Raw genomic sequence first — 27,497 nt, forward strand, 5'->3', positions numbered from 1 at the left:
CAGAACAAGCATCGGGGCTCTTAACAAAACTCCCCAGAATACACTCAAAAGGCACTAACGGCAGTTAGTGTCTATGAATGGGTTAAACAAGTTCATGCCTCCCTCCTGTCTATATTTACCTCTTGCAAAACAAGAAAGGCAGATCCACCAGAGTGCAAGAAATGAATCATATTTTGCATGTAAAAGAAGTAGTGGAGGTTTTCTTCCTCTTAACCCTAACATACAGTAGGGGCCTACTGAAATACAGTACTGGGGTCGGGAGTAAAACCCAACCCTGGCTTGAAAGCTGCCATCCCTTTTGGCATTCACTCCTCCACATCCTATCTGCTATGAGTGCTCATCATTAGAGTTTTCAAAGTGCTATTCACTTGTTGTTGGGCACTGTTACAAGTCATGCCAGTCATACGAACTGCTGGCCAGAAGAAGATGACGTCCACCTTTTATAGTGATTTCTGTCTGATAGAGGTGCTACTTGAGGTTGTGTATGATAGAGATGCTAGTTGAGGATTCGAGCACTGAGCCAGCTTCACAAAAATACCCAAAGTATTTTTATCAGAGCAGACCTGAACCCTGGAAGTGAAAGCCAACAAGAGATGACACATTTAGAAACTGAAGCTGCTGGGCAGGTGTAAATCCCTGACACAGGAGAAACACACAGCCTGCCCGACCAGAAACACATCCATGTTGATCCTTGATAAGGTATACAGAGTGGTCTGTCAAATCACACATTTCCCTGTGGATTCTATTTCTAGGATTTTCTTTATCGTCCATCGGTTGATTTCCTTGGTTGTTATTGGCTCAAGGTAGAAGTTGTCCTTGATTTAGGACCAGATTACCCTGCCCCTCAATACTAACTTTAACCATTAGGGGGATAGAACATATTGATCCCTGCTTCAGTGGTTAGGGACATCTCCCTGACCCTGCAACTCAAGGGCAACTTTGACTTTGAGCCAATAACAACCAATAAAAACAACTAATGGATGATAAAGAAAATACTAGAAATAGAATCCACAGGAAAATGCGTATACATTTTACCTTTGCATGTAGGACAAAACAAGCATTAGTAGGCCTATGCGGTAATAGACATAAAAGGAAGTAGATATGTGTTATAGATATGTGGAGGGTTGGCAAACGACATGACTGGAGGATGCCCTAGTTTAGTTTCCGAAGGTTGGCAACAAGTTTGAGGTTTTTTGCGTGTTTGTACAAACGTTTGAGGGACAAAAGCATAAATAAACAATATTCAGCATAAGACATACTGGTTTCATTGAAAGAATAAACAGTAGCAATCCAAGAGGACGTACAGTATACACAACAGTATACACTTCATTTAGGGACAATGTGAAAGTTAAGATATAGTACATTTACTAGAACTGTGTTCAGGTCTCAGGGAAATATTTTCCTTACACAGAGACAATGAGCTCATATTTTCAACATCAATTAGTAATTGCATTGTTCCTCTTTTTCCAGTGGCCATAGCCACAGACCCAACCATTTCAAACACACAGAGAGTGTGTTGGAAATACAGCACAGCCAAGCCATCTTTCTCTTCTTATGAAAACTTGTTTTCCTATGCGGGAGGGATGCAAGTCGAAAAAAAGCCTGCAGCAGGGCGGACGTCTTCGTAAAAGCCACATTCACACCTTCTTGCAGCTCTTGACAGGTCTGTTGCTAAGCAACGGCCCCCATCTCGCTGGCACTAGTTCTTCACATGTGGTAAAGCTAGACGAACCTCAAGAGCTGTTCAGATGGTTGGATGRGGGGTGAGACTCATATCAGACAGTGACAATATCTGCTTTTAGAGACACTGATTAACACAGCATGTGATGATGACCCCAATTATCTGTCCCTCACAAAGTGCTAACAGGCACAGATTACAATACAACACTTGCCCTGTCATCATGGCCGTCTTGTAATGCAGTGTTTTCTATTGAGTTTGTTTGGTTAAACTTTTTCTTCAGGGACAAAGTACARTATGCTTGATATACATTTCAATCATTCTACACAGAAAGTAAAGTAGTGAACAACAGGTCAGTTAACAAAATGGTACTCAAACGTTCAAATAATCCTCTTTTAATAAATTACAAATCAATTTACACTGYCTACAGCCAAGACCCCCTTTTGGGATGCAAATAAAAAAAACTGAWTCGAAACACAGAGAGGTTGGACACATCAAAAAATGTCAAAACAAACCAGCTGAACATATTCACCAAATAATGAAATAAACAAATTGAAAWAAACTAAAAGGTACCAAGCAAAACATTCATTCAAATCAAACATTGAACGACAACAATACATTTACTATGCACAGGCACTGCACAGGCTGACAGCTAAGATAATAATACTAGCCATAACAGATGCGATGAGAGTGCGATGAGATGAAGGGAGAGAAGGACTGAGAGATGGCGGGAGAAGTGGAGCGTAGGGATGGAGGCTCCTCAGAGGAGGTTGTGGAGGAGGGCGGTGGCCAAGGCGGTGAGGGTCAGGCTGAGGGAGGAGACGGCAGCAGAAGCAGTGGCACTCTGGAAARGCACTGTGTGCTTCAGCATCCATTTCTTCTCCTCTATCAGGCCCTGCCTGTCCAGCTCAACCCCCATTAGCTCACGTATGGTCAGGTAATAATTATCCAGCCACTGCAGCTGAAGRGGAGAACAATGGAGACTGGGTCAGGGGGGCACAGACACAAATGAGCAGCAACCCAGTGCCACACACCACAGTAAGCTGGCACGGACACACATACATGCACTCACACGTGCCACATGCACGAGTGAAGGCTCCTCAGAGGAGGAAGGGGAGGACGGACCATCCTTCTCAGTGAATTTCATAAAAATACTGAAACATTAAAAAAGKTATCCTTTTTAGATAAAACTAAACTAAATATATTCACGTCACCAAATAATTCATTAAAACACACTGTTTTGTAATGAAGGTCTACAGTAGCCTCAACAGTATTCTGTAGGGTAGCACCATGGTGGAACCAGAGGACAGGTCGATTCCGTCATTTTCTGGGTGCATTGACTTCAATACAAAACCAAAGGAGGCTCATGGCTCTCTCCCCCTTCCATAGACTTACACAGTAATTATGGCAACTTTCGGAGGACGTCCTCCAACCTATCAGAGCTCTTGCAGCATGAACTGACATGTCGTCCACCCAATCAAAGGATCAAAGAATTAATCTAGTACTGAAAACATAARCTACAGCTAGCTAGCACTGCAGTGCATAAAATCTGGAGAGTAGTTGACTCAAAGAGAGAGAAAGACAATAGAGGAACAGTTTTGAACAAATACATTTCTTTAAAAATAAAGGAGAAGCAAAATAGATATTTCATTGTATTTTTGTTTTACTTTCACTTAGCTAACGAATGCAACTAGCTAGTTTATCCTACTCAAACACCCGGCTCAAACAAAGAGGGATGCTATTTAACTAGCCGGCTATGGTTATCCAACACTGGAACTCTTCCAAGTCAAGGTAAGCTTTTGGTTTTATAACTGTATTGCCAGAGCGCGTAGATGCAAGAAGGAATTCTACAATGAGCAAAATGTTCACGCTGTTTGTACAGTATGTGGCTCCTATGRAAGTGAACTGTGTTTGCATGTGATCAGGGGTGTATTCATTCCACCGATTCTGTTGAAAAATGTTTCTTAAACGGAAGCAAATGGAAAGAAATGGGGAAAAACATACATGAATTTGTCCGATAGAATCTCTCATTTAGAACTGCTGGACTAATGATTACACCCTAGATCAGCTAGGTGCAGGCAAGAGTGTGCAAGGCAGTATTAAATGTGTCACTGTCTGTCACCTCGATTACTAAAATGTTTCTCTCGACCAATACACCTACGTTGTAAACTTTTTAGGTTGTAGTAACCTCATGATGGGTACAGGGAAAATGAGAGTATCAGGTAGTAGCCTAAACCTATTGATGTTACATTGAGCTGGGTGAATGGAATATGAATGACAGTCATCCAATATGCTGTAATAGAAATAAGGCCTTGCTCATGAAAAAATAATTGTTCTCCCTTTTCTTAAACGACACCGACAGCCACTGTCATGCACGCACATGTACACACACAATGAATGTATATATATATATTTATCTTGCTTTGTTTGCTCTTTTCCATGTCTATCCCTGATAAGTTACCCAGGAAAGGGCTGAAAATAGCCCATATTAATATATGTAGCCTTAGAAATAAGGTTAGTGAAATAAATAACTTGCTAACATAAGATAAAATTCATATATTAGCCATTTCTAGGACTCACTAGATAATTCATTTGATGACAGCGCAGTAGCAATACACGGATATAACATCTATAGAAGAGACAGGAATGCTTATGGGTGAGGTGTTGCTGTATATAGTGCCAGTCAAAAGCTTGGACACRCCTACTCATTCAAGGGTTTTTCTTTATTTTTACTATTTTCTACATTGTATAATAATAGTGAAGACATCAAAACCATGAAATAACACATATGGAATCATGTAGTAACCAAAAAAAGTGTTAAACAAATCAAAATATATTTATATTTGAGATTCTTCAAAGTAGCCACCCCTTGTCTTGATGACAGCTTTGCACACTCTTGGCATTATCTCAAACAGCTTCATGAGTGTCAAGTGTGCACCCTCTCTGGTTTCTAGGTCACCAGGCTGCTCGTTATGGCGCACACCTGTCACCATCATTACGCACACCTGCGCGTGATCAGACTCACCTGGACTCCATCACTTCCTTGATTACCTTCCCTATATACATCACTCCCTTTGGTTCCTTCCCCAGGCGTTATTGTTTCTGTGTTATGTCTGTGCATTGTTTATGTTATGTTTATTTATTAAAACACTCACTCTCAGCGCACATTGTTACAATGAGGTAGTCACCTGGAATGCATTTCAATTAACAGGTGTGCCTTGTTAAAAGTTAATTTGTGGAATGTCTTTCCTTCTTAATGCGTTTGAGCCAATCAGTTGTGTTGTGGCAAGTTAGGGGTGATAGCCCTATTTGGTAAATGACCAAGTCTATATTATGCTCAAATAAGCAAAGAGAAACGACAGTCCATCATTTTACTTAAGAGATGAAGGCCAGTCAATTCAGAGACATATCCCTGTAATTTATTAACCTTTATTTAACTAGGCAAGTCAGTTAAGAGCAAATTATTATTTTACAATGACTGCCTACCCCAGCCAAACCTCCCCTAACCCAAACAACTCTGGGCCCAATTTGACGCCGCCCCATGGACTCCCGATCACGGCTGGTGGTGTTACAGCCCGGGACTAACCAGGGTCTGTAGTGATGCCTCTAGCACTGAGATGCCTTAGACCGCTGCACCACTCGGGAGCCCTAAATGCTTAGAGAAGAAGTTATGTCAAGTGTTATTGAAGTGTTGAGGTTGCAGGTTCACCTGGCACATCTAAAGTCTTTCTTTTGGGGTGTTGCTATAGGCCACCAAGTGCTAACAGTCAGTATCTAAATAATGTGTGAAATGCTTGATAATGTAGTGTGATGTAAACATAGAGGTCTAATTTCTTGGGACCTGAATATTGACTGGTTTTCATCAAGCTGTCCACCAAGAAGAAACTTCTCACTGTGAACCCGTGCCTGTTAATCTGTGAATCTGGAACAAGATCATCCACATTGATCACATTTTTACTAATGATGTAAAACTTTGTTCGAAAGCTGTATCCGATACCCTTTGGATGCAGTGATCACAATAGCTAGCAACATTAGGGCTCTAACTAGCAAAAACAAATGGTTTTGGGATATGAATAATAATGTCATACACATAATGTTAGCTAGGGAGCTAGCCAGCTAAACGTTAGCTAGCTAGCTAACAGTACACTTTAGCATGAAATGAAACCACTTTCTGTCAAAATTAGAAATGAATAATATCTGAAAATGTAGCTAGCTAGACTATCTTACATCATGTATGATGGACGCGTTTCCCTGTCACGGATGCCATGCCACAGTTGCCCTTAGTTTGAAGATGTAATCCAGAGACAGTTGTTTTCTAACATCTCTTTAGCTGTCATACTCTAATTCCACTGATTTCAAAACTCGATCCTCCAGAAAGTGGAGAGCAACACTTATGCAGCTCCACTACACAATATATATTTTTTAAAGCCGCGTTCGTCAGGATTACCAACACGGACTGACCAACTCAAATAGACAGAAGCCTTCTATATGGCAGGCCAATTTCTTTCTAATTTCTTTATTTTTACTATTTCCTACATTGTAGAATAATAGTGAAGACATCAAAACTATGACATAAAACATATGGAATCATGTAGTAAGTAGTAACCAAAAAGTGTTAAACAAATCAAAAATATTTTAGTAGTAGTAGTCACCCTTGCCTTGATGGCAGTTTTGCACACACTTGGCATTCTCTCAACCAGCTTCATGAATTAGTCACCTGGAATTCTTTTCTAACAGTTTTCCAACAGAGTTCCCACATACACTAGCGTTCAAAAGTTTTGGGTCACTTAAAAATGTCCTTGTTTTTGAAAGAAAAGCAATATTTTGTCCATTTAAATAACATCAAATTGATCAGAAAAATACAGTGTATACATTGTTCATGTTGTAAATGACTATTGTAGCTGGAAATGGCAGATTTCTTATGGAATATCTACCTAGGCGTACAGAGGCCCATTATCAGCAACCGTCACTCCTGTGTTCCAATGGCACATTGTGTTAGCTAATCCAAGTTTATAATTTTAAAAGGAAAACCCTTTTGCAATTATGTTAGCACAGCTGAAAACTGTTGTCCTGATTAAAGAAGCAAAAAACTCACCTTCTTTAGACTAGTTAGAAATGGTTTAGAAAATAGTCAAAATAAAGAAAAACCCTTGAATGAGTAGGTGTGTCCAAACTTTTGACTGGTACTGTAGGTCATATGTGACCCGTTTTGGCTTTCACGGTAGTCATACGTGTGTGTACAGAAGTAGTGTGAGATTCACTTTGAGTGACAGGTGTACTTAATTCAAACTGCAATAATATATGAGCACTGTTTCTAAAATGACCAAGATACAATAAAAAAAGTAGCACGGCTGAACATAAACACGAATAGATTACAGATCAGGCTACATGTACAAAATGAAAGTGCTGGCTTTGTTTTCTCTGAGACCTCAGATAGTTAGTAATATCACTGCTGATAAACGTCATAYGTGGTTTCTAAAAAMAAWATTWAAAAAAACGTGCAGGTCTTGGAAGCTGCCTGTAAACTACGAGGGGGATTTTCAGAGGAAACCCACACTGTCAGCATGAATACACCTCAACCTGCCAGTCAAATGTGTATTTACCTCATGCTATCGTACTAGATGTCCCAGAGAATTGAACCGTTCAATGTTTTCTGAACCTTCAGTYATACTATAATGCAGTCATAATAACGACCGAACGTGCATAACAGAGATCATATCAGAATACATACATAGTAATTCCACTGACCCAGTCTCCACTGACCCCTTTTTGCCATTTTACAAAGTGGGATTCTATATAATAAATAACAAATATAATAAAGGAAATGAATGAAGGAAATTAAATATGTWATTGAATAATGGGCGTCATGTCAGTCTAGGTTCAGTTGTTAATTGAGCTGACACTAGCTGTGATGGCGGTGAGGATGTTTTATCGTGACGGCTGATTATGTGTTTACGATATCGGCTGTCATTACAGTAAGTAGGCCTCGTGACAGAGTGTACACGTTAAGTGTCAACACACCATGCGTTTCTTACCTGTTGAGGGCTCATGAGAGAGGTGTCAATCAGCTTCCTGTCATACGGGACCAATGATAYGGTCTCAAAGGTCAGGTAATTATGGCCATACTGCAGGAGAAAAATACACAAAGGGCAGAACGTCAACAATTGTCACAGTCTTTGGACGCATTCCTAGCGGACTACATTGCAGAAACATGCCAGTGATGTAAGTGCCTTAATGTGTTTGGACSCCAGGAAGAGTAGCGGCAGCAGCTAATGGGGATCGCTAATCAATACAAATGTGTTTAACGTATCAGCATATAATATAGCAATCTGATGTCGGACTGCATAGTTGATGACGTGACACACAACTATTGGTTGATACAATGCATGAAGCCTGGAACACAACCTTTGGCATCCCTTATGGAAAAGTCACGTCTCACGAAGACGATTTCACACGTGAGACACATGATTTTCTGACATTTCACATGTAAAAAAATCACACATTTGGAGACACATACAGTGCATTCAGAAAGTACTCAGACCCCTTGACTTTTTCCACATTTTGTTACTTTACAGCCTTATTCTAAAATTTATTAAATACATTTTTTCCCTCATAAATCTACACCCAATACCCCATAATGACAAATCGAAAACAGGTTTTTAGAAATKTTGCAAATGTATAAAATCTAAACTGAAATATCACATTTACATAAGTATTCAGACCCTTTACTCAGTACTTTGTTGAAGCACCTTTGGCAGCGATTACAAGCTACAAGCTTGGCACACCTGTACTTGGGGAGTTTCTCCCATTCTTCTCTGCAGATCCTCTCAAGCTCTGTCCCCTGGCTGGGCCACTCAAGGACATTCAGAGACTTGTCCCGAAGCCACATCTGCATTGTCTTGACTATATGCTTAGGGTCATTGTCCTGTTGGAAGGTGAACCTTTGCCCCAGTCTGAGGTCCTGAGTGCTCTGGATCAAGGATCTCTCTCTGTACTTTGCTCTGTTCATCTTTGCCTCGATCCTGACTAGTCTCCCAGTCCCAGTTTCATCAAACCAGAGAATCTTGTTTCTCATGGTCTGAGAGTCTTTAATTAACTTTTGGCAAACTCCAAGYGGGCTGTCATGTGCTTTTTACTGAGGAGGGGCTTCCGTCTGGCCACTCTACCATAAAGGCCTGATCGGTGGAGTGCTGCAGAGATGATTGTTCTTCTGGAAGGTTCTCCCATCTCCACAGAGGAACTTTGGTGCTCTGCTGTCAGAGTGACCATCGGGTTCTTGGTCACCTCCTTGACCAAGGCCCTTCTCCCCCGATTGCTCAGTTTTGCCTGGCGGCCAGCTCAAGGAAGATTCTTGGTGGTTTCAAACTTCTTCCATTTAAGAATGGAGGCCACTGTGTTCTTGGGGACCTTCAATGCTGCATAAATGTTTTGGTATCCTTCCCCAGATTTGTGCCTTAACATAATCCTGTCTCGGAGCTCGACAGACAATTCCTTCGACCTCGTGGCTTGGTTTTTGCTCTGACATGCACTGTCAACTGTGGGACCTTATATAGACAGGTGTGTGTGCCTTTCCAAATCATGTGCAATCAATTGAATTTACCACAGGTGGACTCCAATAAAGTTGTAGAAACATCTCAAGGATGATAAATGGAAACAGGATGCACCTGAGCTCAATGTGGAGTCTCATAGCAAAGGGTCTGAAATAAGGTATTTCTGTTTTTTATTTTTAATAAATGTGAAAAGAAAAAAAAAATCTGCTTTTGCTTTGTCATTATGGGGTATTGTGTGTAGATTGATTAGGATTTTTTTATTTTTTTTATCCATTTTAGGCTGTAACTTAACAAAATGTGGAAAAAGTCAAGGGGTTTGAATACTTTGCAAATGCACCGTAGTTGTCAGACCTTTTACATCTGACAATTGACGTCATATTATGGATAGCTAGAATCTTTCCACAGCTTTAAAACATCCCCATCATTGTTAAATGTTATTCATATTTACCCACACTTATCTGATATTTCCACATGTTAAATAGTAGTTCAATAGTTTATCTACCTTTGTGTGAGCTGGCACGATGACGACAACATCTTCAATACGGATCCCAAAGTCATTTTCCTTGTAATATCCTGGTTCTGCAAGAGATACAACCTGCTCATGAAATAAAGGTCTCCATTCTCTTCCTATTCATTCAAGTCAAAAAGGCAGCWAAAAAAAATCTAAATGAACCTTGTGACAATCCTCAAGATGTTAATTGAAGACAAGGACACACATTTGATTTGGTAAGATCTTACCTATAGACGTGAACATGCCTTCCCGGAATGGAATGTTATTGCTCTGAAAGCCAACAGGCCCTGTGACGGAATTGAGATTAGTCAAATCCAAACATATATGGTCACATACTGTACAGCTACTTTAATTTCCTTCCGTTATTTTCAATAGTGGATTCAAGGATTTTKTTTAGCATTAAGAATTTAAATTTTTTTGTGAAAATAATACAGTGTGATTGCTACAATGAAATMACAACAACTCTGACTATCAGTATCATAAAACGATACTAAAGATTCAAAATAAACAATAAGTCAAGCAATTATACACTCATGGACGCCAAAGTAGTTTCCCACGCCGTGACCCGTCCCGTGGCCGTAGTTCAGACCCACTTCCCACAATGCCCGGCGCCCCAGCATCTCCATGTTTACACCTGTTGATAAACAAAAGCGTTAACGTGCCCTGGTGTCAAACATCCTTCAACCCTTTACAACCACGTCTTGTTGGCATACTTTAAAACATGTATTTTTCATTCCTCTCTTGAAGTAATCACTGATTTAACACAACCGTGAAAGTAAAGAATCCCTCATCAAATCAAATTGTATTGGTCACATTCACGTGTTTAGCAGATGTTATTGCGGGTGTAGCGAAACGCTTGTAATATACCTTTCAGTCATGTGAGATCAGCGATCTCAAAGAAGGAAAGATGTATTTTCAAAGTATTCAACAAACAGGGCCTCAAACAGACACAATGTACTTTGTGTAAAATAAGCACAAAATCTCCTTGCTAAGGGACTAGTGAAAAAGAGTGCCCTCTTGTGGTTGTATAGAACATTGCACGTATGCTTTTACATATCTACCAGTAGTAGCCTCTGACAGTGTGACGTGAATGACCATCTGCTTCTGTGCAGTTGTACATTGCATTGCACTCACCTTTTGTCCCTGAGGGGAAGATGGTCCGAGAGATTTCAATATTTCCCATGAGCACACGAGTGAAGGCCTCCTTTGGAGTGAAAGAACAGTGTAGACCAGAGAATTGRTTTGAAATGATGAGAATAGACATATGAAATAACTATAGGCGACATAAAGTTATATATCAGGTATAAAGGTATATATCTACATATTCATTTGACGGAGGTAACACAATTTCACTTGGGCCCCCAAAAGGCTAGGGCCGGCTCAGACTGCGGGTATGGATGTGGGTGCGCAGACCCGCAAGCCACTCCGGCCCCTCGTGATGAGTTCAGATTTTTTTGTGGCCCCCACCCCCATCAAAGTTGCCCATCCCTTGTATATATATAAAGCTACTTAGCCMCATAGGGCCACCTGTACCTTCTGCATGTCGGTGGGGGTCCCCCAGTGAACAGTTCGTGTGATGTCAGTGGTCCCATCTCTATGGTCACAAGAAGAACAAGTCATGGCTCACATTTTAATCAATGTGGATAATCACTGAAGAATAAACTGCAAATATTTACCATAGAGATCCTATTAAGTTACTAATCTAATGTGTTATTTGTAATTCTATGGTGATAACTACATTCTCAGCTATAGTGAATGAGCTTCTCTACTCACAGATACTGGCCACCAGAGTCCACCAGGTACATCTCATCAACAGTAAGCTTTCTGCTAGTTGCATTAGAAGGGCTATAATACAATGTTTGTGACAAAACAATAGTTAGTGGTACTGTGAGGCAGATACTAAGCAAAAACATTAGGAGACAAGGTGGAAAAGAAAAGCTCTAGATACCTATAGTGGGCCAGAGCAGCATTGGGCCCACTGGCAGATATGGTTTCAAAGCTTGGCCCCCTGCTGTCCTTCTGCTTGCTGTCAAGTGTCAAAGATAGTGTTAGCGATTAAGTGTGTGTGTGCTTAAGTGCTTGCATACATGCATGTGTGTGTGTGTCTTCTCCCCACCTGCGACACTCATTGACGTAATATGCTGCTGTCATCTCTGTCTCTTTCCCCTCTGGTACAACTTTTTCCAGCCACATCAGTAGCTGTATGACTGCAACGGCATCCCTCACCTACGGAGAGCAAGGGAGGACAATCAAACCACACAAGGTATTCTCCTATTACAACTGACAGTAGGATGACGTTAACTCTGGGGCTGTATGTTTCAAGCGTCTCAAAGTAGRACTGCTGATCTAGGATCAGGTTCATGTAATCTTATTAATTGTGATCTAAAATATAATACTGATCCTAAGTCAGAACTCCTATTCTGAGATATTTGATACATACGGCACCTGATCTCAGATCAGCATTCCGTTTTTTCCCACAGTGGTTGAGGTTAGGATTTTCAAGCTGGTGGAGGTTAGGATTTGTAATGGTTTAAGTTAGGGTGTGTAATGGTTGAGGTTAAGGTGTGTAAGGGTTGAGGTTAGGGTGTGTAATGGTTGAGGTTAGGGTGTGTAAGCTGATTACTAGATCTGATTCAAAGGACAACGTCCATCCAGAGTCATAATTCATCCAAACACATTGACATTTTGGCCCATATTAAATGTGAATGCCATGACAACAGTCTGTCATATCTTACTGCCGCGCTCAGATCTGTATCTTTATCTGGATCCCCATTAGCTGACAGCCATGACGGCAGGAACGGAAGAATTTATAATAACACACCCTTGTAAGAACCATACATTTAAGGGCTTTATTGGTGCCAATCATAAAAACTGACTTTAGTGGTCATGGATAAAATCAGGGTATCTTAGACAGGATGTCCCATGAAGGGTATTGAAAGCACTAATGCTAACGTATGCAATCTTGCCTCCAATATAACAATCCCGATATGGAAAAGTATGGCTTGTCGAGATGAACTGATAACACATCTGAAGAGCTATTGGAGCCACCAGCGTGTCTGTTGTAAGACTTTATGGCTTAATAAGAGCACAACTCAATAAAGAGAGGGAATAGGGAGTCTTGAGTTTCCAGCTCTCTTCGTCTCGATGTGTGGTGTGTGTGTGTGTGTGTGTGGTGTGTGTGTGTGTGTGTGTGTGTGTGTGTGTGTGTGTGTGTGTGTGTGTGTGTGTGTGTGTGTGTGTGTGTGTGTGTGTGTGTGTGTGTGTGTGTGTGTGTGTGTGTGTGTGTGTGTGTGTGTGTGTGTGTGTGTGTGTGTGTGCGCATGCGTACATGTTCTCCTACCTTATCAGGACCATAATGTCCTGACAAGTCACCAGATGTCCTGACAAGGTAGGAAAACAAGAATAGTTTTGAAAAGTCAGGACTTTTTTCATGCCTTTGAATTTGTTAAAATGTTATTTTAGGCTTAAGGGTTAGGTTTAGGATTTGTGGTTAAGGTTAGAGTTAAGGGTTAGGGTTAGGGGTGAGGAAAAATAGGATTTTGAATGGTGTGTGAGTCACATACATGAGCATCTCTCAGGATGCGCTGCTCTGTCTCGTCCTTCACCGCTTTAGTGGTCAGCACCGGAGAGTAGGCACTGGTCAGTAACTTCTCCTAAAACAAAGGGGTAGAGCGATATGGTTTTAATACTCTCAGTTCATACTCATGTACATGAAATGCGACACAACAACAACTTTCTTCCACAGTAAAGTGTAGGGAGGTGTGATAAATGAATATACCACACATTGAATGGACCATTACCAGTCAGTGAGGAGTATAATAATAGGTTATATCCCACCCCTGTCCTCACCTCTGGAGTGATGAGCTCATACAGGGCATAGTTGGTGTACTCTGTTCCAATCCACACTTTCACACCAGGTGTGGCCATGTAGTTCTTCAGCATTACCCGCACCCGTTCATATTCTAACAACTGCACACAGTGTGCCAGGTAACAAGTGGAGTTCAGGTATAACTTCAAGTCTTCTGTCACTCTGTCTTTGTGTACAAACAACCTGAGAGGGAGAGACAAATTAATTAACAACTTTTATGGTACACAAGGGGCACGTTTGAGCACTGTAAAGCAGTGCRGACTAGGACTTCAGACTCACCAGATCTCATTCAAGGTCAGTAGTGTATAGGAGTAGAAGAAGGGATTGTAGGGGACATCATTACCACGCAGATTAAATAGCCCTGAAACCGAGCAGATAAGAAGACTTAAATGAGGACTTCAAATAATGAAATGTTAAGTGAATGAATATGAATAAGGAGTTTCCAGGTTTGACATTCTTACAGGCAGTCTCATCAAGAGCAGAGAGCAGGACCGCTGTGGGCTTGTAAGGATTGTCTGTCATCTGAGTCCGTATGTGTTCCACTTTCATCTGCCAGGTCCTCTCTGTCAAACAGGTGTGTGTCGGCGCCAGATGAGAAAACACAATCAGACTCTGGGTCACCATAAAGGCCGTTTGTTTTATGATCCCTCCATAAAATTACTGTCTAACAGTGGAGTGTATTCATGGATGCCAAGGGAAGCCAGGTTTCCCCAACAAATTGACCAATATATTTATTTTTCATCTCTCTGTGTTTCATGATTTTCCTTCAATTTCTAAGAGGCTGAATCTATCTCACCGGGGAAAGCATCCGAGATAGTGAAATAGTGCCTCTCTTTTTCTGTATTTGTAGGCCATCTATCTGATTCTGTCTGGTCAAAAAGAGTATGACATTGTTGCCGCCTGTAGCATTGAATGCACGGGAAGCCAGYGAGCTTTGGCCTTCCTTGRRRAAAAAAGTATAAAAGAATAGCCTATCAGCGTTGAGCTAGAGTAAACTGGCTAGCTAGCTAGCTAAAATAGGCCCTTTCCTAAATTAGCAATAGATGGAGATAGGGATTTGGACTTGTGGTTTTACTTAATAATTTAAAAAAATGTTTAACCTTTAATTCTCCGTAATGGCCAATGATTATAACGGTGATTCTGATCCAACCATACATTCATACAATGTGCCCCTGGCCTGAGAGGATGGAAGTTGAATATGTAGCTAGATGTAAGTCGCTCTGGATAAGAGTGTCTGCTAAATGACTCAAATTTAAATGTAGAAGGCTAATGCTAACTAGCTAACGTTGCCCATGAAAGGAAGTTAGGCTAGCGAGCAAGCATTTTAGCCAGATATACCCTAGGACAACAAAAAATAAAAGCGTGTACTGTATGACAGAGTGACAGATCGTTTCGGCAACACGAAAGAGAGGAGGGTGGCATTCGCGTTTCTCTACAAGTAGGGTGGGTCGACGTGTTTTTTCTACTTGCACGCACGCACCCACACACAGAGAAATCAGAACCACGAACAGCCACATCATATTTAGCTTACGTTGATTGGACTAAATTGCTTTTGGTATATTTTAGTTGTCACTGCATTAGATTAAGCGTACGTGATTTGATGATGTTGAAATTGAAATTCGTGGTCCAACATTGTTGGAAACATTAACTTGCTTGACCATGCTGTAGGTCATGTAACTGTCTGTTACATGCAATACGCTTTGTGGACTTCACCGGACAGATGTTGCTCTCCGGTTTAGTGATGAAACAAAGGWGTGGTTGAATTTATTCTGCCAATGTCTTCTTATTCTCTCCGCCTTAGGCCTATACAGTATATCACGGTCGAAAGGCATATGAACTACCAGGTTATAGAGTAAACAACGCAATTACCACAACACATAGGTTGTAATATGGCTTTTTCCCCTGGTTTGGCTTCCCCCAGTGATTTTACTCACACATCCCTACTGCTGTCTAATCATGATAATAGAAAACAAAAAGGTAAAACAGAACTCTCAGCAGTGCATGTCTTGGGATGGAATAAGTGCAGGAGCTGTCTTTTTCCAAGTCGGTCCATTAGACTACGATTACCAAAATTCACCAATGACATTATGCTATAGAGCTCTCTGATTATTCACTGTTAATGGTTTAAACACATTTTCCACGACTTCTCCATTTTCACCAAATTTTCATGACTATTATTATAGCCTACATTCAAAAGTAAGCATTATTGACACTGGGAAGCTGCTGTGTCTGATCCCGTGTAGACCTACCACCACCTGGCATTGTTCCCTTGATAAAGGCACTTAGCCCCCCACATAGAACTGCACAGTTAGTCACATGTTGTCCACATGTGGTCAACCCTCCATCTGGAGAGCTCCTGGGTGTGCAGGCTCGGCTTATGATCCAGACCTGAAACACTCAAGTCTGCTTATCAAGGTYCTGTTRAGCAGATGATGTTTAGCCTACAATGTGGTTAGACCAGGGCTTGAACAAAAGCCTGCACACCCAGGACAGCCTACTGTCCCTCTCAGATTCACACACTAGCGTCAAATAAAGTAGAACAAAGCGAAATCAGTAAATGAACGCCCACGCTCCTACTCAATGAAGATCTTGTCTTCATTCCAATTTGATCAACATGTTTTGCTTCAGTGTGTGAATCTGGGACAGGGATAGGTTACTTTGTTTGAAATGGAGGAGCTGGTACGCAATTCCCCAACAATTAGATTTGCTGGTACACGTTCAGGACAGCTCTGRACCAAGTCAGGCATGGACTATAAGTGTTTATTATCAGGGGAAACACACAGAGACAAGACTAATGGAAACAACCCCATTCATTTCCCCCTTCCACAGAGTAATAATCTGCAATGATTACCAGCCATAAGCAGTTAAAGGGGATGTTTATGACAGTTTGTGAGCCTATGGCTTTCTGCACTGTTTGCCGGTATTTATCTATTCATCAGCCCAGAGATAAGGGAACTGCACAGTAACTTACTCGCTCATTCACACACTCATCACACGCACACGCTCACACACACATGGATAGACAGTGACACACACACACACACACCTACGACTCTGTCGGGCAGGCGGATGAGGTTATCAGGAGGGATGAGGGGTCTGTCTGTCCACACTCGGTCCACCAGGTTGTCAGGGATGGACTTCAGCATTAGCTTGGCTGGAACTAGGTTGTAGCTGTAGGACTCATAGGTTTCTGTGGGGTTGGAAAAGACAACCATTATACAGTAGTACATCCTGCAGGGATCACATACACAGCATATACTGTATGCATTTACTGTACTTTAAATCACTTTGGATAAAAGCATCTGCTAAGTGGCATATATAGTGCCATGTATTTGATAGTACATGAATACTTATTTGCTAAACCAAAGTGCCATAGTCTATCAAGTATGACATGGATCTTTATGGGCTGCCTTACGGATAGAGAAGAGGAAGGGGTCAAAGCCGATGTTGTCAGTGTCCGAGACCTCCCGAATCAGCCAGTCAGTTATACTGCTGATGGACACTGTGGAGCAGAAGCAACAATTGTACMGACCAGACATTTGCTTGGGTAAACATTGTCACAACAGTCATCTTCCTTGCCGAGACAGTTTCATTTGTTCAGATTACATAAACGAATGTTTGACATTTGGGAGCCGTGGCAATGTGTTTGTTTAAGGTTACCTCTATCATAGCTCTATTATAATAATATACTGATAAAAAAAAGAACACAACATGCAGCAATTTCTAATATTTTGCTGAGTTACAGTTCTTATAAGGAAACAGTCAATTGAAATAAATTCATTAGGCCCTAATCTATGGATTTCGCATGACTGGGCAGGGGCGCAACCAATCATAATTTGTTTATGGTAGATTAAATTATCTGGCAACAGCTCTGGTTTACATTCCAGCAGTCAGCATGTATATTGCAGGTTCCCTCACAACTTGAGACATCTGTGGCATTGTGTTGTGACAAAACTGCACAYTTTAGAGTGTATTTTTATTGTCCCCAGCACAAGGTGCACCTGTGTAATGACCATGCTGTTAAGTCAGCTTCTTGATATGCCACACCTTTCAGGTGGATGGATTACCTTGACAAAGGATAGAATGCTCACTAACAGGGATGTAAACAAATTTGTGCACGACATTTGAGAGAAATAAGCTTTTTGTGTGTATGGAACATTTCTGGGATCTTTTATTTCAGCTCATGAAACATGGGACCAGCACTTGACATGTTGAATTTATGTTTTTGTTCAGACTTATATTTGATAAGGTCCCAGACCTGCTGCTCGACCCCCTCACTTCCTACCTGCTGCTGCTTCCTGCTAAACCCCCTCCGCACCTTTCACTTTGAAACTTTGAATGCTTGTTTATGAAAAGCCAACTAACATTGACTCCTGAGGTGTTGAATTGTTGCACCCCTACAGTCACCATGGTTATTATCTGACCCAGCTGGTCATCTATGAACGTTTGAGCGTTTTGAAAAAAAAGATCTGGCCTTACAGCATGTACCCATAAATCTCCACCTGGTACAGCCAGAAGAAGACTAGGTTTCTAGGTTTCTCCTAGGTTATTGCGTCCTAGGGAGTTTTTCCTAGACACTGTGCTTCTGCATCTGCATTGCTTGCTCTTTGGGGTTGTAGGCTGGGTACAGTTTCTGTAAAGAACGTTGTGCTGCTGGTGATATCAAAAGGGCTTCATAAAATTAATTTGATTGATTAATTGATGGCTTGGATGCCTATCGCCGTGCACTTTTTTTGTGTATGTGTTTGTGACTGGAATTCCTTTCTCCTTTCGTAGTTTCATCAGATAGAGATGGGGATTTGAAATGAGAGGATCAGGCAGACAGGAAAGCAACACAGTCTGCAGCTCTAGTCTAGTCAACACAGTCTGCAGCTCTAGTCTAGTCAACACAGTCTGCAGCTCTAGTCTCTTCTTTGCAATACAGTCTCATGCACACAAACGACACACACAAAGGACATGTTAATGCTTTTAAATGTATGTCAATTGTAAAGACTTTTGTCTGTAACGTATTTCTGGTTATATGTCGGACCCCAGTAAGACGAGCTGTCTCCATTGGCATCGGTTAATGAATCACATCAAAGCATCTTACCATCTCTCTCCAGCTCCCAGTTGCAGTCCATTTGGCGTTCAGCCTGGACCCAGTAGCGACTGTCTGTCCAGAGGACCGCCTTGTTCAGGGTCACCACTGCTGTGCCTGGGGAGGGAGGGTTACATTACACATCATGGAGGGGGTTGTGTTCAGTTTCAATGATGTGTGGTCATGTCAGAGTTATTGTACTCTTTTATGCATAGGCAACGTACAGTGCATTCACAAAGTATTGAGACCCCTTGACTTTTTCAACATTTTGTTAAGTTACAGCCTTGTTCTAAAATTGATTAAATATACATTTTTTCTTAACCATCTTCACCCAATACCACATAATGACAAAGCAAAAACWGGTTTTTAGAAATTTTTGCAAATGTATAAAAAAACTAACTGAAATATCACATTTACATATGTTTTCAGACCCTTTACTCATTACTTTGTTGAAGCACCTTTGGCAGCGATTACAGCCTTGAGTCTTCTTGGGTTTGACGCTACAAGCTTGGCACACCTGTATTTGGGGAGTTTCTCCCATTCTTCTCTGCAGATCCTTTCAAGCTCTGTCCCCTGGCTGGGTCACTCAAGGACATTTAGAGACTTGTCCCGAAGCCACTTCTGCATTGTCTTGGCTATGTGCTTATGGTCGTTGTCCTGTTGGAAAGTGAACCTTTCCAACAGGACAACGTCCTGAGTGCTCTGGATCAAGGATCTCTCTGTACTTTGCTACGTTCAACTTTCCCTGAATCTTGACTAATCTCCCAGTCCCTATCACACTCATTATTTTAGAAATGTTTTCAAATGTATTAAATCCTCAAAAACAGAATACCTTACAATATTTACATACRTATTCAGACCATTTGCTATGAGACTCGAAATTGAGCTCAGGTGCATCCTGTTTCCATTTGTCATCCTTGAGATGTTTCTACAACTTGACTGGTGATTCAATTGATTGGACATGATTTGGAAAGGCACACACCTGTCTATATAAGGTCCCACAGTTGACAGTGCATTTCAGAGCAAAAACGAAGCCACGAGGTCGAAAGAATTGTCTGTAGAGCTCCGAGACAGGATTATGTCAAGSCACAAATCTGGGGAAGGATACCAAAACATTTCTGCAGCATTGAAGGTCCTCAAGAACACAGTGGCCTCCATCATTCTTAAATGGAAGAAGTTTGAAACCACCAAGACTCCTACTAGAGCTAGCCGCCCGGACAAACTGAGCAATCGGGGGAGAAGGGCCTTGGGAGGTGACCAAGAACCCTATGGTTACTCTGACAGAACTCTAGAGTTCCTCTGTGGAGATGGGAGAACCTTCCAGAAGGACAACCATCTCTGCAGCACTCCACCAATCAGKCCTTTATAGTAGAGTGGCCAGACAGAAGACACTCCTCAGTGAAAGGCACATGACAGCACGCTTGGAGTTTGGCAAAAAGGCACCTTAAGACTCTCAGACCATGAGAAACAAGATTCTCTGGTCTGATGAAACCAAGATTGAACTCTTTGGCATGAATGCGAAGCGTCACGTCTGGAGGAAACCTGGCACCATCCTTACAGTGAATTATGGTGGTGGCAGCATTATGCTGTGGCATAATGTTTTTCAGCGGCAGGGACTGGGAGACTAGTCAGGATCGAGGCCAAGATGAACGGAGCAAAGTACAGAGAGATCTTTGATGAAAACCTGCACCAGAGCATTCAGGACCTCATACTGGGGTGAAGGTGCTCCTTCCAACAGGACAACGACCCTAAGCACGCAGCCAAGACAACGCAGGAGTGGTTTCGCGACAAGTCTCTGAATGTCCTTGAGTGGCCCAGCCAGAGCTCGGACTTGAACCCGATCGAACATCTTTGGAGAGACCTGAAAATAGCTGTGCAGCTACACTCCCCCATCCAACCTGACAGAGCTAGAGAGGATCTGCAGAAAAKAATGGGATAAACTACCCAAATATAGGTGTGCCAAGCTTGTAGTGGCATACCTAAGAAGACTCAATGCTGTAATCAACTGCCAAAGGTGCTTCAACAAAGTACTGAGTAAAGGGTCTGATTACTTATGTAAATCTAATATATATATTTTTTTACTGTTTTAGCTTTGTCATTATTTGGTGTTGTTTGTAGATTGATGRGGGGGGAAAAAACGATTTAATCAATTCTAGAATAAGGCTGTAACGTAACGAAATGTGGAAAAAGTCAAGGGGTCTGAATACTTTCCGAAGGCACTTTATATGACAAGTACATACCAGAGGGACGTACAACAGTACCAATGATCACAAAATGTACCAAATTATTCAAAGCATTTTCATAACACAATCATAACAGCTTTGTAATACTGGTGTTGACCTCTATTGACATATCGCAAACTGCCAGACTCAGACTAATCTGAACATTTGCCGGATAAAAAAAAAAAGATACTATAAAATACMTTTTCTTATTCACAGGGGAGAACTTTTAACTGTGCTTGGAATGATCTATTCATCTGCCTGAGCTCTAGTACAGAAATGGCATTGATCATCCGTTTATRTCCGTGCAATAGTGCAGGAATAGATCTCCCCATCAATCTGTCCAACCTGGTCTCAAGGGTAGACTTAACGTAGTGTACCTAAATCTGTCTCCCTCCATTTAGTATGATATGTATTCATTTGTGGATGTCCATCAACCATTTCATTTGATATTTTACAAATTACAATTCGTATGATATGTTATAAATTGCAATTTGTACAATATGTTACGAATTTGCAATACATATGATATGTTACGAATTCCAAAGTTGTTGTTGCTGATGTTTGCTAGGTGGCTAAAGCTAACGTTAGCTAGGTTGCTAATGTTAGCTAGGCTAGGGGTTAAGGATAGGGTTAAGGTTAGGAGTTAGGTTAATGGGTTGAGGTCAGGGGAAGGGTTAGCTAACATGCTAAGTAGTTGCAAAGTAGCTAAAAATAAGTAAGTAGTTGAAAATTTGCTAATTTGTTCAATTGTTCAAGTTGTTCTTGATGGGATTTGAACAGACAACCTTTGGGTTTCTAGATGTTCACGTTATATACCCACCTATCCACCCTGACCCAACACCCTCCTTTAATTTTTGCCTTAAGTWACCTTCTGTCTTATGTAACCATACCAAATGTAACATCTCAAACTAATTTCAGTGTCCCAGATTTGAGTTTACTATGTTACTTCTAGTCTATGAGACCAGGCTGATCGGTCTGTGGAAGCTCCCTGATTCACAGCTCATTTGTCACTCAGCAATGGCTCTGAGAGGGTGGGGGAGGGGGCAGGGAGCTGATGGATGTGCGAAGGAGAAGCGGTGAAGATGGAGGAGTGGAAGAGAGGGTATCAGGAGAGGAGGACGGGAGTGGAATGATTGTGGGACTAGGAGGTAGGAGAGGCTAAGGAGGAGGAGGGAAGAGGAGGAGGGGGGTGAGAAATGAACTGAAGTAGAACGGTGAGATGAATGGGAAGGACTAAAACTGAGACAGGAGGAGAGGAAGGGAGTGTGGTATTTTAGAACTGAGGGGAGGAGAATTAGGAAAGGAAGGGAGAAAAAAGAAGGGAGGAAAGGACATCTAGAGATCTACCTGCAGAGCCTGTGAAACCCGTCATAAAAGCCATCCGTGCATCACGTGGGGCGATGTACTCACTCTGTAGGAGATACACATGTTGTCAGCACCACACACAACACACACACACACACACACTTGGTCACCAAGCGCACACATATGCGTACATACACACACTCCTACCAGGTGAGCGTCTGTCCCAGGGATGATATAGGCAGAGACATTGAAGGAACTCATAGCCTCCCTCAAGGCCTGCAGCCGTAGGGTGGTGTTGACCACGGTGGAGGGCAGGTACTGGAACAAACAGTGGAGGGAGTCAGAGGGCTGAATTCCAACCTTAAAATGTGAATCGCCTACTGACATGAATGCATGATTAACGTGATAGTCAGAGTCACGATGGGTGGATTTCTCAAAATAGAGAGTTTCCTGGGATCCAAAACTCAAGTTCCCCAATATATGTCCACACTGAATGAGTGAAGTAAAACAACAGTGGAATTGAGTGATATTTAGTGTAGATTCCTGTGTGCTGATCTAGGATCAGTTTTTCCTTTTTCGATAATAATAATATTAATTCATCAAATGATATGGACAGGRAGGACCTGATACTAACCAGAACGCCTGCTCTGGGTCTCTTTATAAATATGGGTCGAGGCTAAATATGCCAATGAGTGAACCTTAGATTTGTAAAAACAGGGCTGCATACTGTGTGTCTGACCTGATTACATATTGACTGATCTGACRCTCATTCACTACACATTTATTTGAGTCCCCAGAAGGGACATGGTATACAAGGACACATGGTATAACAGCACTAAATCTGGGCTAGATCATCATACCGGCGGGATTTTAGAGCAGTTCCTCTCAGACCCACCATCTGCATGAATGACATTCCAGCTTCCTGAAATGGGAAAAAAAACAAATGAGGAAGAGACCTTGGAATGTGACAATTAAAGTGCTGTGTAAGCACATTCCTAGATCAATGTTGTTGTTCAGTTACTGATTTTAATCAGACATTACAGTAAGCGCTGTGATTTGTCCCCAAAAATCTATGTAACTTCATCCAGGGGCAAATGAGGACTAAATGCAATGGTGAGAAAATGACAAATTATAGAATCTCTGCAAGTAGAGAAAGAAGAGAGCAGCCAGACAAATCGTGTATAATAATACCTTTCATAACATCCAAGTGCAACACAATAGTTCTCTCAAACAAGACAATAGAAGCAATCCAAAGATTGACTTCTAAACAACATGTCAGAATGCATCATCRTTGATAAGAGTGTCATTCTCATTAGATTCATTCTCAGGCAAATTACATTCAAAGCTATTCCAATGAATAATCCAACAGGSATGAAACAAACAGCAGATGGCAAATTCTAATGTACCCTATACCAACCAAGAGCCTCTCGCATAGCCTTTCGCACAAAAATCATGCACTGTGCACTTATTAATATGGATACATCAATCATCACAGGAAGTTAGAACTAAACTTTTACCTCCAAGTGCCAGAAGAGTGCCAACCAGGAGCCAGTCAGAAAAGGGCATCTTGGCACAAACTGTCTGCCACCAGCGATTCCACAGAGAGAGTGACGGTAATGTCTGCATGAATGTACTGTATGTGAGACAGGTGCGTGTGTCGGTGTGTCAGTGAGTGTGTTGCCACGTCTTTCTCCTCCCTCTTGTCTGTATGAAACACCATGCACTATCCCCTCTTCTGATAGAKATCAACCACAACAGCTTAAAGGGTGGAACTTTGGATGAGGTATGGATCTCTTTTCTCCATTCCATAAATTCTCTTTGCTCCATGCCATAAAAACCAGTGTGTCATTTTGCTGTTGCCGCTCAGCTGCACTGCTTGTTGCCCTTCTCTCTTAGCAGTCCGAGGCATATAAAACAATATTCCCTTCAGGATTCCCTTTTATTTGCATTTCCTGGTTAGAAATAACATMATTAATCGAAGAACCTGATAACGCAGGTATTTATTCTCTTGAAATAAAATCTATTTTGTAATAGAGGTCTGTTCTGCCTGAGATACCCAAGCCTTGCTGCATATAATAGTGCAGCACTGTGGTCATCCTGCACAGGGCTCCTGGATGTATACCTCTCACACACCCAGACATTTTATCTTGTTTTCAGTCCAGCCTCCAGTACACGGCCAACACATGCCATGAAAAACATGGTCTAAGGTGCATAGAATATAATGAGTGTGTATGTGTGTGTCCGTCTTTCTGCAGTATGTGTGCAGATTGACAGATACAAGACCACTTCAGGTAATTCCTCCTAGGTCTCAGTGGAAAACATAGACTACTAGTCAGTGTTTGATTTATACAACCTCTTTGTGTCTACTATGATGTGAGCAGAGGGCATAGGAGAGAGGAGAGGAGTCTCTATTAGACAATGTTCCATTCCATCGCCTGAACAGAACCATTCAGGAGACTCCTCAGCTCCCCGGCCAATTACTGCTTAGCAACAGCGGCACCTCAAAAGCCGACACGGAAGATCTGCTGTTGAAGTTATGGAAATCAGGGGTGTATTCATTAGTACACACCATAGCAAACAGTAGCACAACATTTTGCRACATCAACGAGAGTTTCTTGTTATTGGACACGTTAAGATAGTATGCCTTGATGCAGCCGCTTGCTTCCATTTGGTGCCTAGTGAACATAACCCTGGAGAACCACATATCTACGGTCCACTTTGAGTGACTAGGTCTACACTGTRGGTGAGGTAGCTAATGGAGCACCGTTAGGTTAAAGATGAACTTGTGAAGATCAGCTGCACTTCAGCCTTTGATCAAAATAGCCTCTATCAGAGCAGGGAGGCGGAGTTATGAAACGCAGCTGTTAATGTTTGGCCAATGGCCAACATYTGTTGTGTACTCTGGAAGATTTTAATATGTTTTATTTATTTAACCTTTACTTAACTAGACAAATCAGTTAAGAACAAATTCTTATTTACAATGACAGCCTACCCCGGCCAAACCCGGACGACGCTTGGCCAATTGTGAGCCGCCCTATTGGACTCTCAATCCCGGCCGGATGTGATGCACCCTGGATTCAAAACAGGTACTGCAGTGACACCTCTTGCACTGAGATGCAGTGGCTTAGACCACTGTGCCACTCAGGAGCCAAGATCCTTACTGGCCAATAAAAACACACAGAGAGCACTGAAGTTTTACCATTGCTCAACTGTTAAACACACAATAACATAGGCAGACATCAACCTGCCCACAGTAGCATCATGCAATTTGTGATGAAAACTGAATATGATATATTTAAGCCTGTTCTAAAGCACGACGCAACGTGGAGTGCCTGGATACAGTCTTTAGCCGTGGTATATCGGCCATACACCACAAACCCCAGAGGTGCCTTATTGCTAGTATAAACTGGTTACCAACGTAATTAGAGCAGTACAAGTAAATGCTTTGTCATACCTGTGGTATACGGTCTGATATACCATGGCTGTCAGCCAATCAGCATTCAGGGCTCGAACCACCCAGTTTATAAATATATATAAATGCCTGTGTGTGTATATATATATATATATATATTAGCTAATGACAAGTGTATCAACACAGAGAGACAAGTGATCCAGGAAGTTACCAGGAGGGGGCACATTTGCTCTGTAAGTGTATCATGTAGAGCACCTAAATCACCTAACGTTTTTTTCTTGTTACTTCATGAAGTTATGACAAATATAACTTTATAGCCTATTTAATGTTATGCTGGCATGCTTTTCTCTAATTGGTGGCTGGGTTGTCTTTATTTGCAGTGTATTACAGTGAATAGCCTATATGCCTATATAATGTGTGTTGTGACGTGTCCAGCCGTTTCCATGAACTGATAAGACATCTGATTGCTCTCAGACAGAGCTATTGGAGCCACCAGCGTCTCTGTTGTAAGACTTTATGGCTTAATAAGAGCACATCTCAGTGGATGACTTAGTCTATAAAGAGGGAACATGGAGCCTTGTGTTTCCATCTGAACAGAGCAGACTACACTCAGGGCCTGTGTGTGTGTGTGTGCGTGTGCGTGTGCGTGCGCGTGCGCGTGCGTGTGTGTGTGTGTGTGTGTGTGTGTGTGTGTGTGGTGTGTGTGTGTGGTGTGTGTTGTGTGTGTGTGGTGTGTTGTCACCATCATGGCCGTTCGAAACAAATGTGCATGCAATGATGTGGCCGGAAGGTGTGCATTACATGATTCTGTATGACAAGAAGCCTCTGCAAGTGGGAATCGTATGTGGCTCGTTTCAGCTTTGTTGTCTTGTTTTGAGGTGTTCAAATCAAATCAAATGACATTTTATTTGTCACATGCGCCGAAATACAACAGGTGAGTTACCTTACAGTGAAATGCTCACTTACAGTGAGGGAAAAAAGTACTTGATCCCCTGCTGATTTTGTACGTTTGCCCACTGACAAAGAAATGATCAGTCTATAAATTTAATGTAGGTTTATTTGAACAGTGAGAGACAGAATAACAACAAAAAATCCAGAAAAACACGTCAAAAATGTTATAAATTGATTTGCATTTTAATGAGGGAAATAAGTATTTGACCCCCTCTCAATCAGAAAGATTTCTGACTCCCAGGTGACTTTTATACAGGTAACGAGCTGAGATTAGGAGCACACTCTTAAAGGGAGTGCTCCTAATCTCAGTTTGTTACCTGTATAAAAGACACCTGTCCACAGAAGCAATCAATCAATCAGATTCCAAACTCTCCACCATGGCCAAGACCAAAGAGCTCTCCAAGGATGTCAGGGACAAGATTGTAGACCTACACAAGGCTGGAATGGGCTACAAGACCATCGCCAAACAGCTTGGTGAGAAGGTGACAACAGTTGGTGCGATTATTTGCAAATGGAGGAAACACAAAATAACTGTCAATCTCCCTCGGCCTGGGGCTCCATGCAAGATCTCACCTCGTGGAATTGCAATGATCATGAGAACGGTGAGGAATCAGCACAGAACTACACGGGAGGATCTTGTCAATGATCTCAAGGCAGCTGGGACCATAGTCACCAAGAAAACAATTGGTAACACACTAYGCCGTGAAGGACTGAAATCCCGCAGCGCCCGCAAGGTCCCCCTGCTCAAGAAAGCACATATACATGCCCGTCTGAAGTTTGCCAATGAACATCTGAATGATCCAGAGGACMACTGGGTGAAAGTGTTGTGGTCAGATGAGACCAAAATGGAGCTCTTTGGCATCAACTCAACTCGCCGTGTTTGGAGGAGGAATGCTGCTATGACCTCAAGARCACCATCCCCA

At 41.8% G+C, this 27,497-nt stretch overlaps 1 protein-coding gene across 1 annotated transcript; it reads right to left on the minus strand.

Moving 5' to 3' along the window:
• Window positions 1-2,057: 2,057 nt before the first annotated feature.
• On the minus strand, window positions 2,058-23,912 carry xpnpep2 (X-prolyl aminopeptidase (aminopeptidase P) 2, membrane-bound). Its single transcript, XM_023992770.3, has 21 exons — window positions 23,729-23,912; window positions 23,072-23,133; window positions 22,419-22,529; window positions 22,254-22,317; window positions 18,697-18,801; window positions 17,023-17,109; window positions 16,654-16,797; window positions 14,069-14,170; window positions 13,887-13,968; window positions 13,589-13,790; window positions 13,303-13,392; window positions 11,856-11,965; window positions 11,688-11,765; window positions 11,513-11,584; window positions 11,273-11,333; window positions 10,874-10,943; window positions 10,269-10,373; window positions 9,967-10,026; window positions 9,731-9,807; window positions 7,714-7,803; window positions 2,058-2,639 (listed from the first exon to the last, which is right to left on the minus strand). The coding sequence occupies exons 1-21, from the start codon at window positions 23,835-23,837 to the stop codon at window positions 2,439-2,441; spliced, it is 2,082 nt and encodes a 693-aa protein (XP_023848538.1). The 5' UTR covers window positions 23,838-23,912; the 3' UTR covers window positions 2,058-2,438.
• Between the last annotated feature and the right edge of the window lie 3,585 nt (window positions 23,913-27,497).

This window comes from Salvelinus sp. IW2-2015, linkage group LG8, assembly GCF_002910315.2.
Source record: "Salvelinus sp. IW2-2015 linkage group LG8, ASM291031v2, whole genome shotgun sequence".
In the NCBI taxonomy this organism is placed as follows: domain Eukaryota; kingdom Metazoa; phylum Chordata; class Actinopteri; order Salmoniformes; family Salmonidae; genus Salvelinus; species Salvelinus sp. IW2-2015.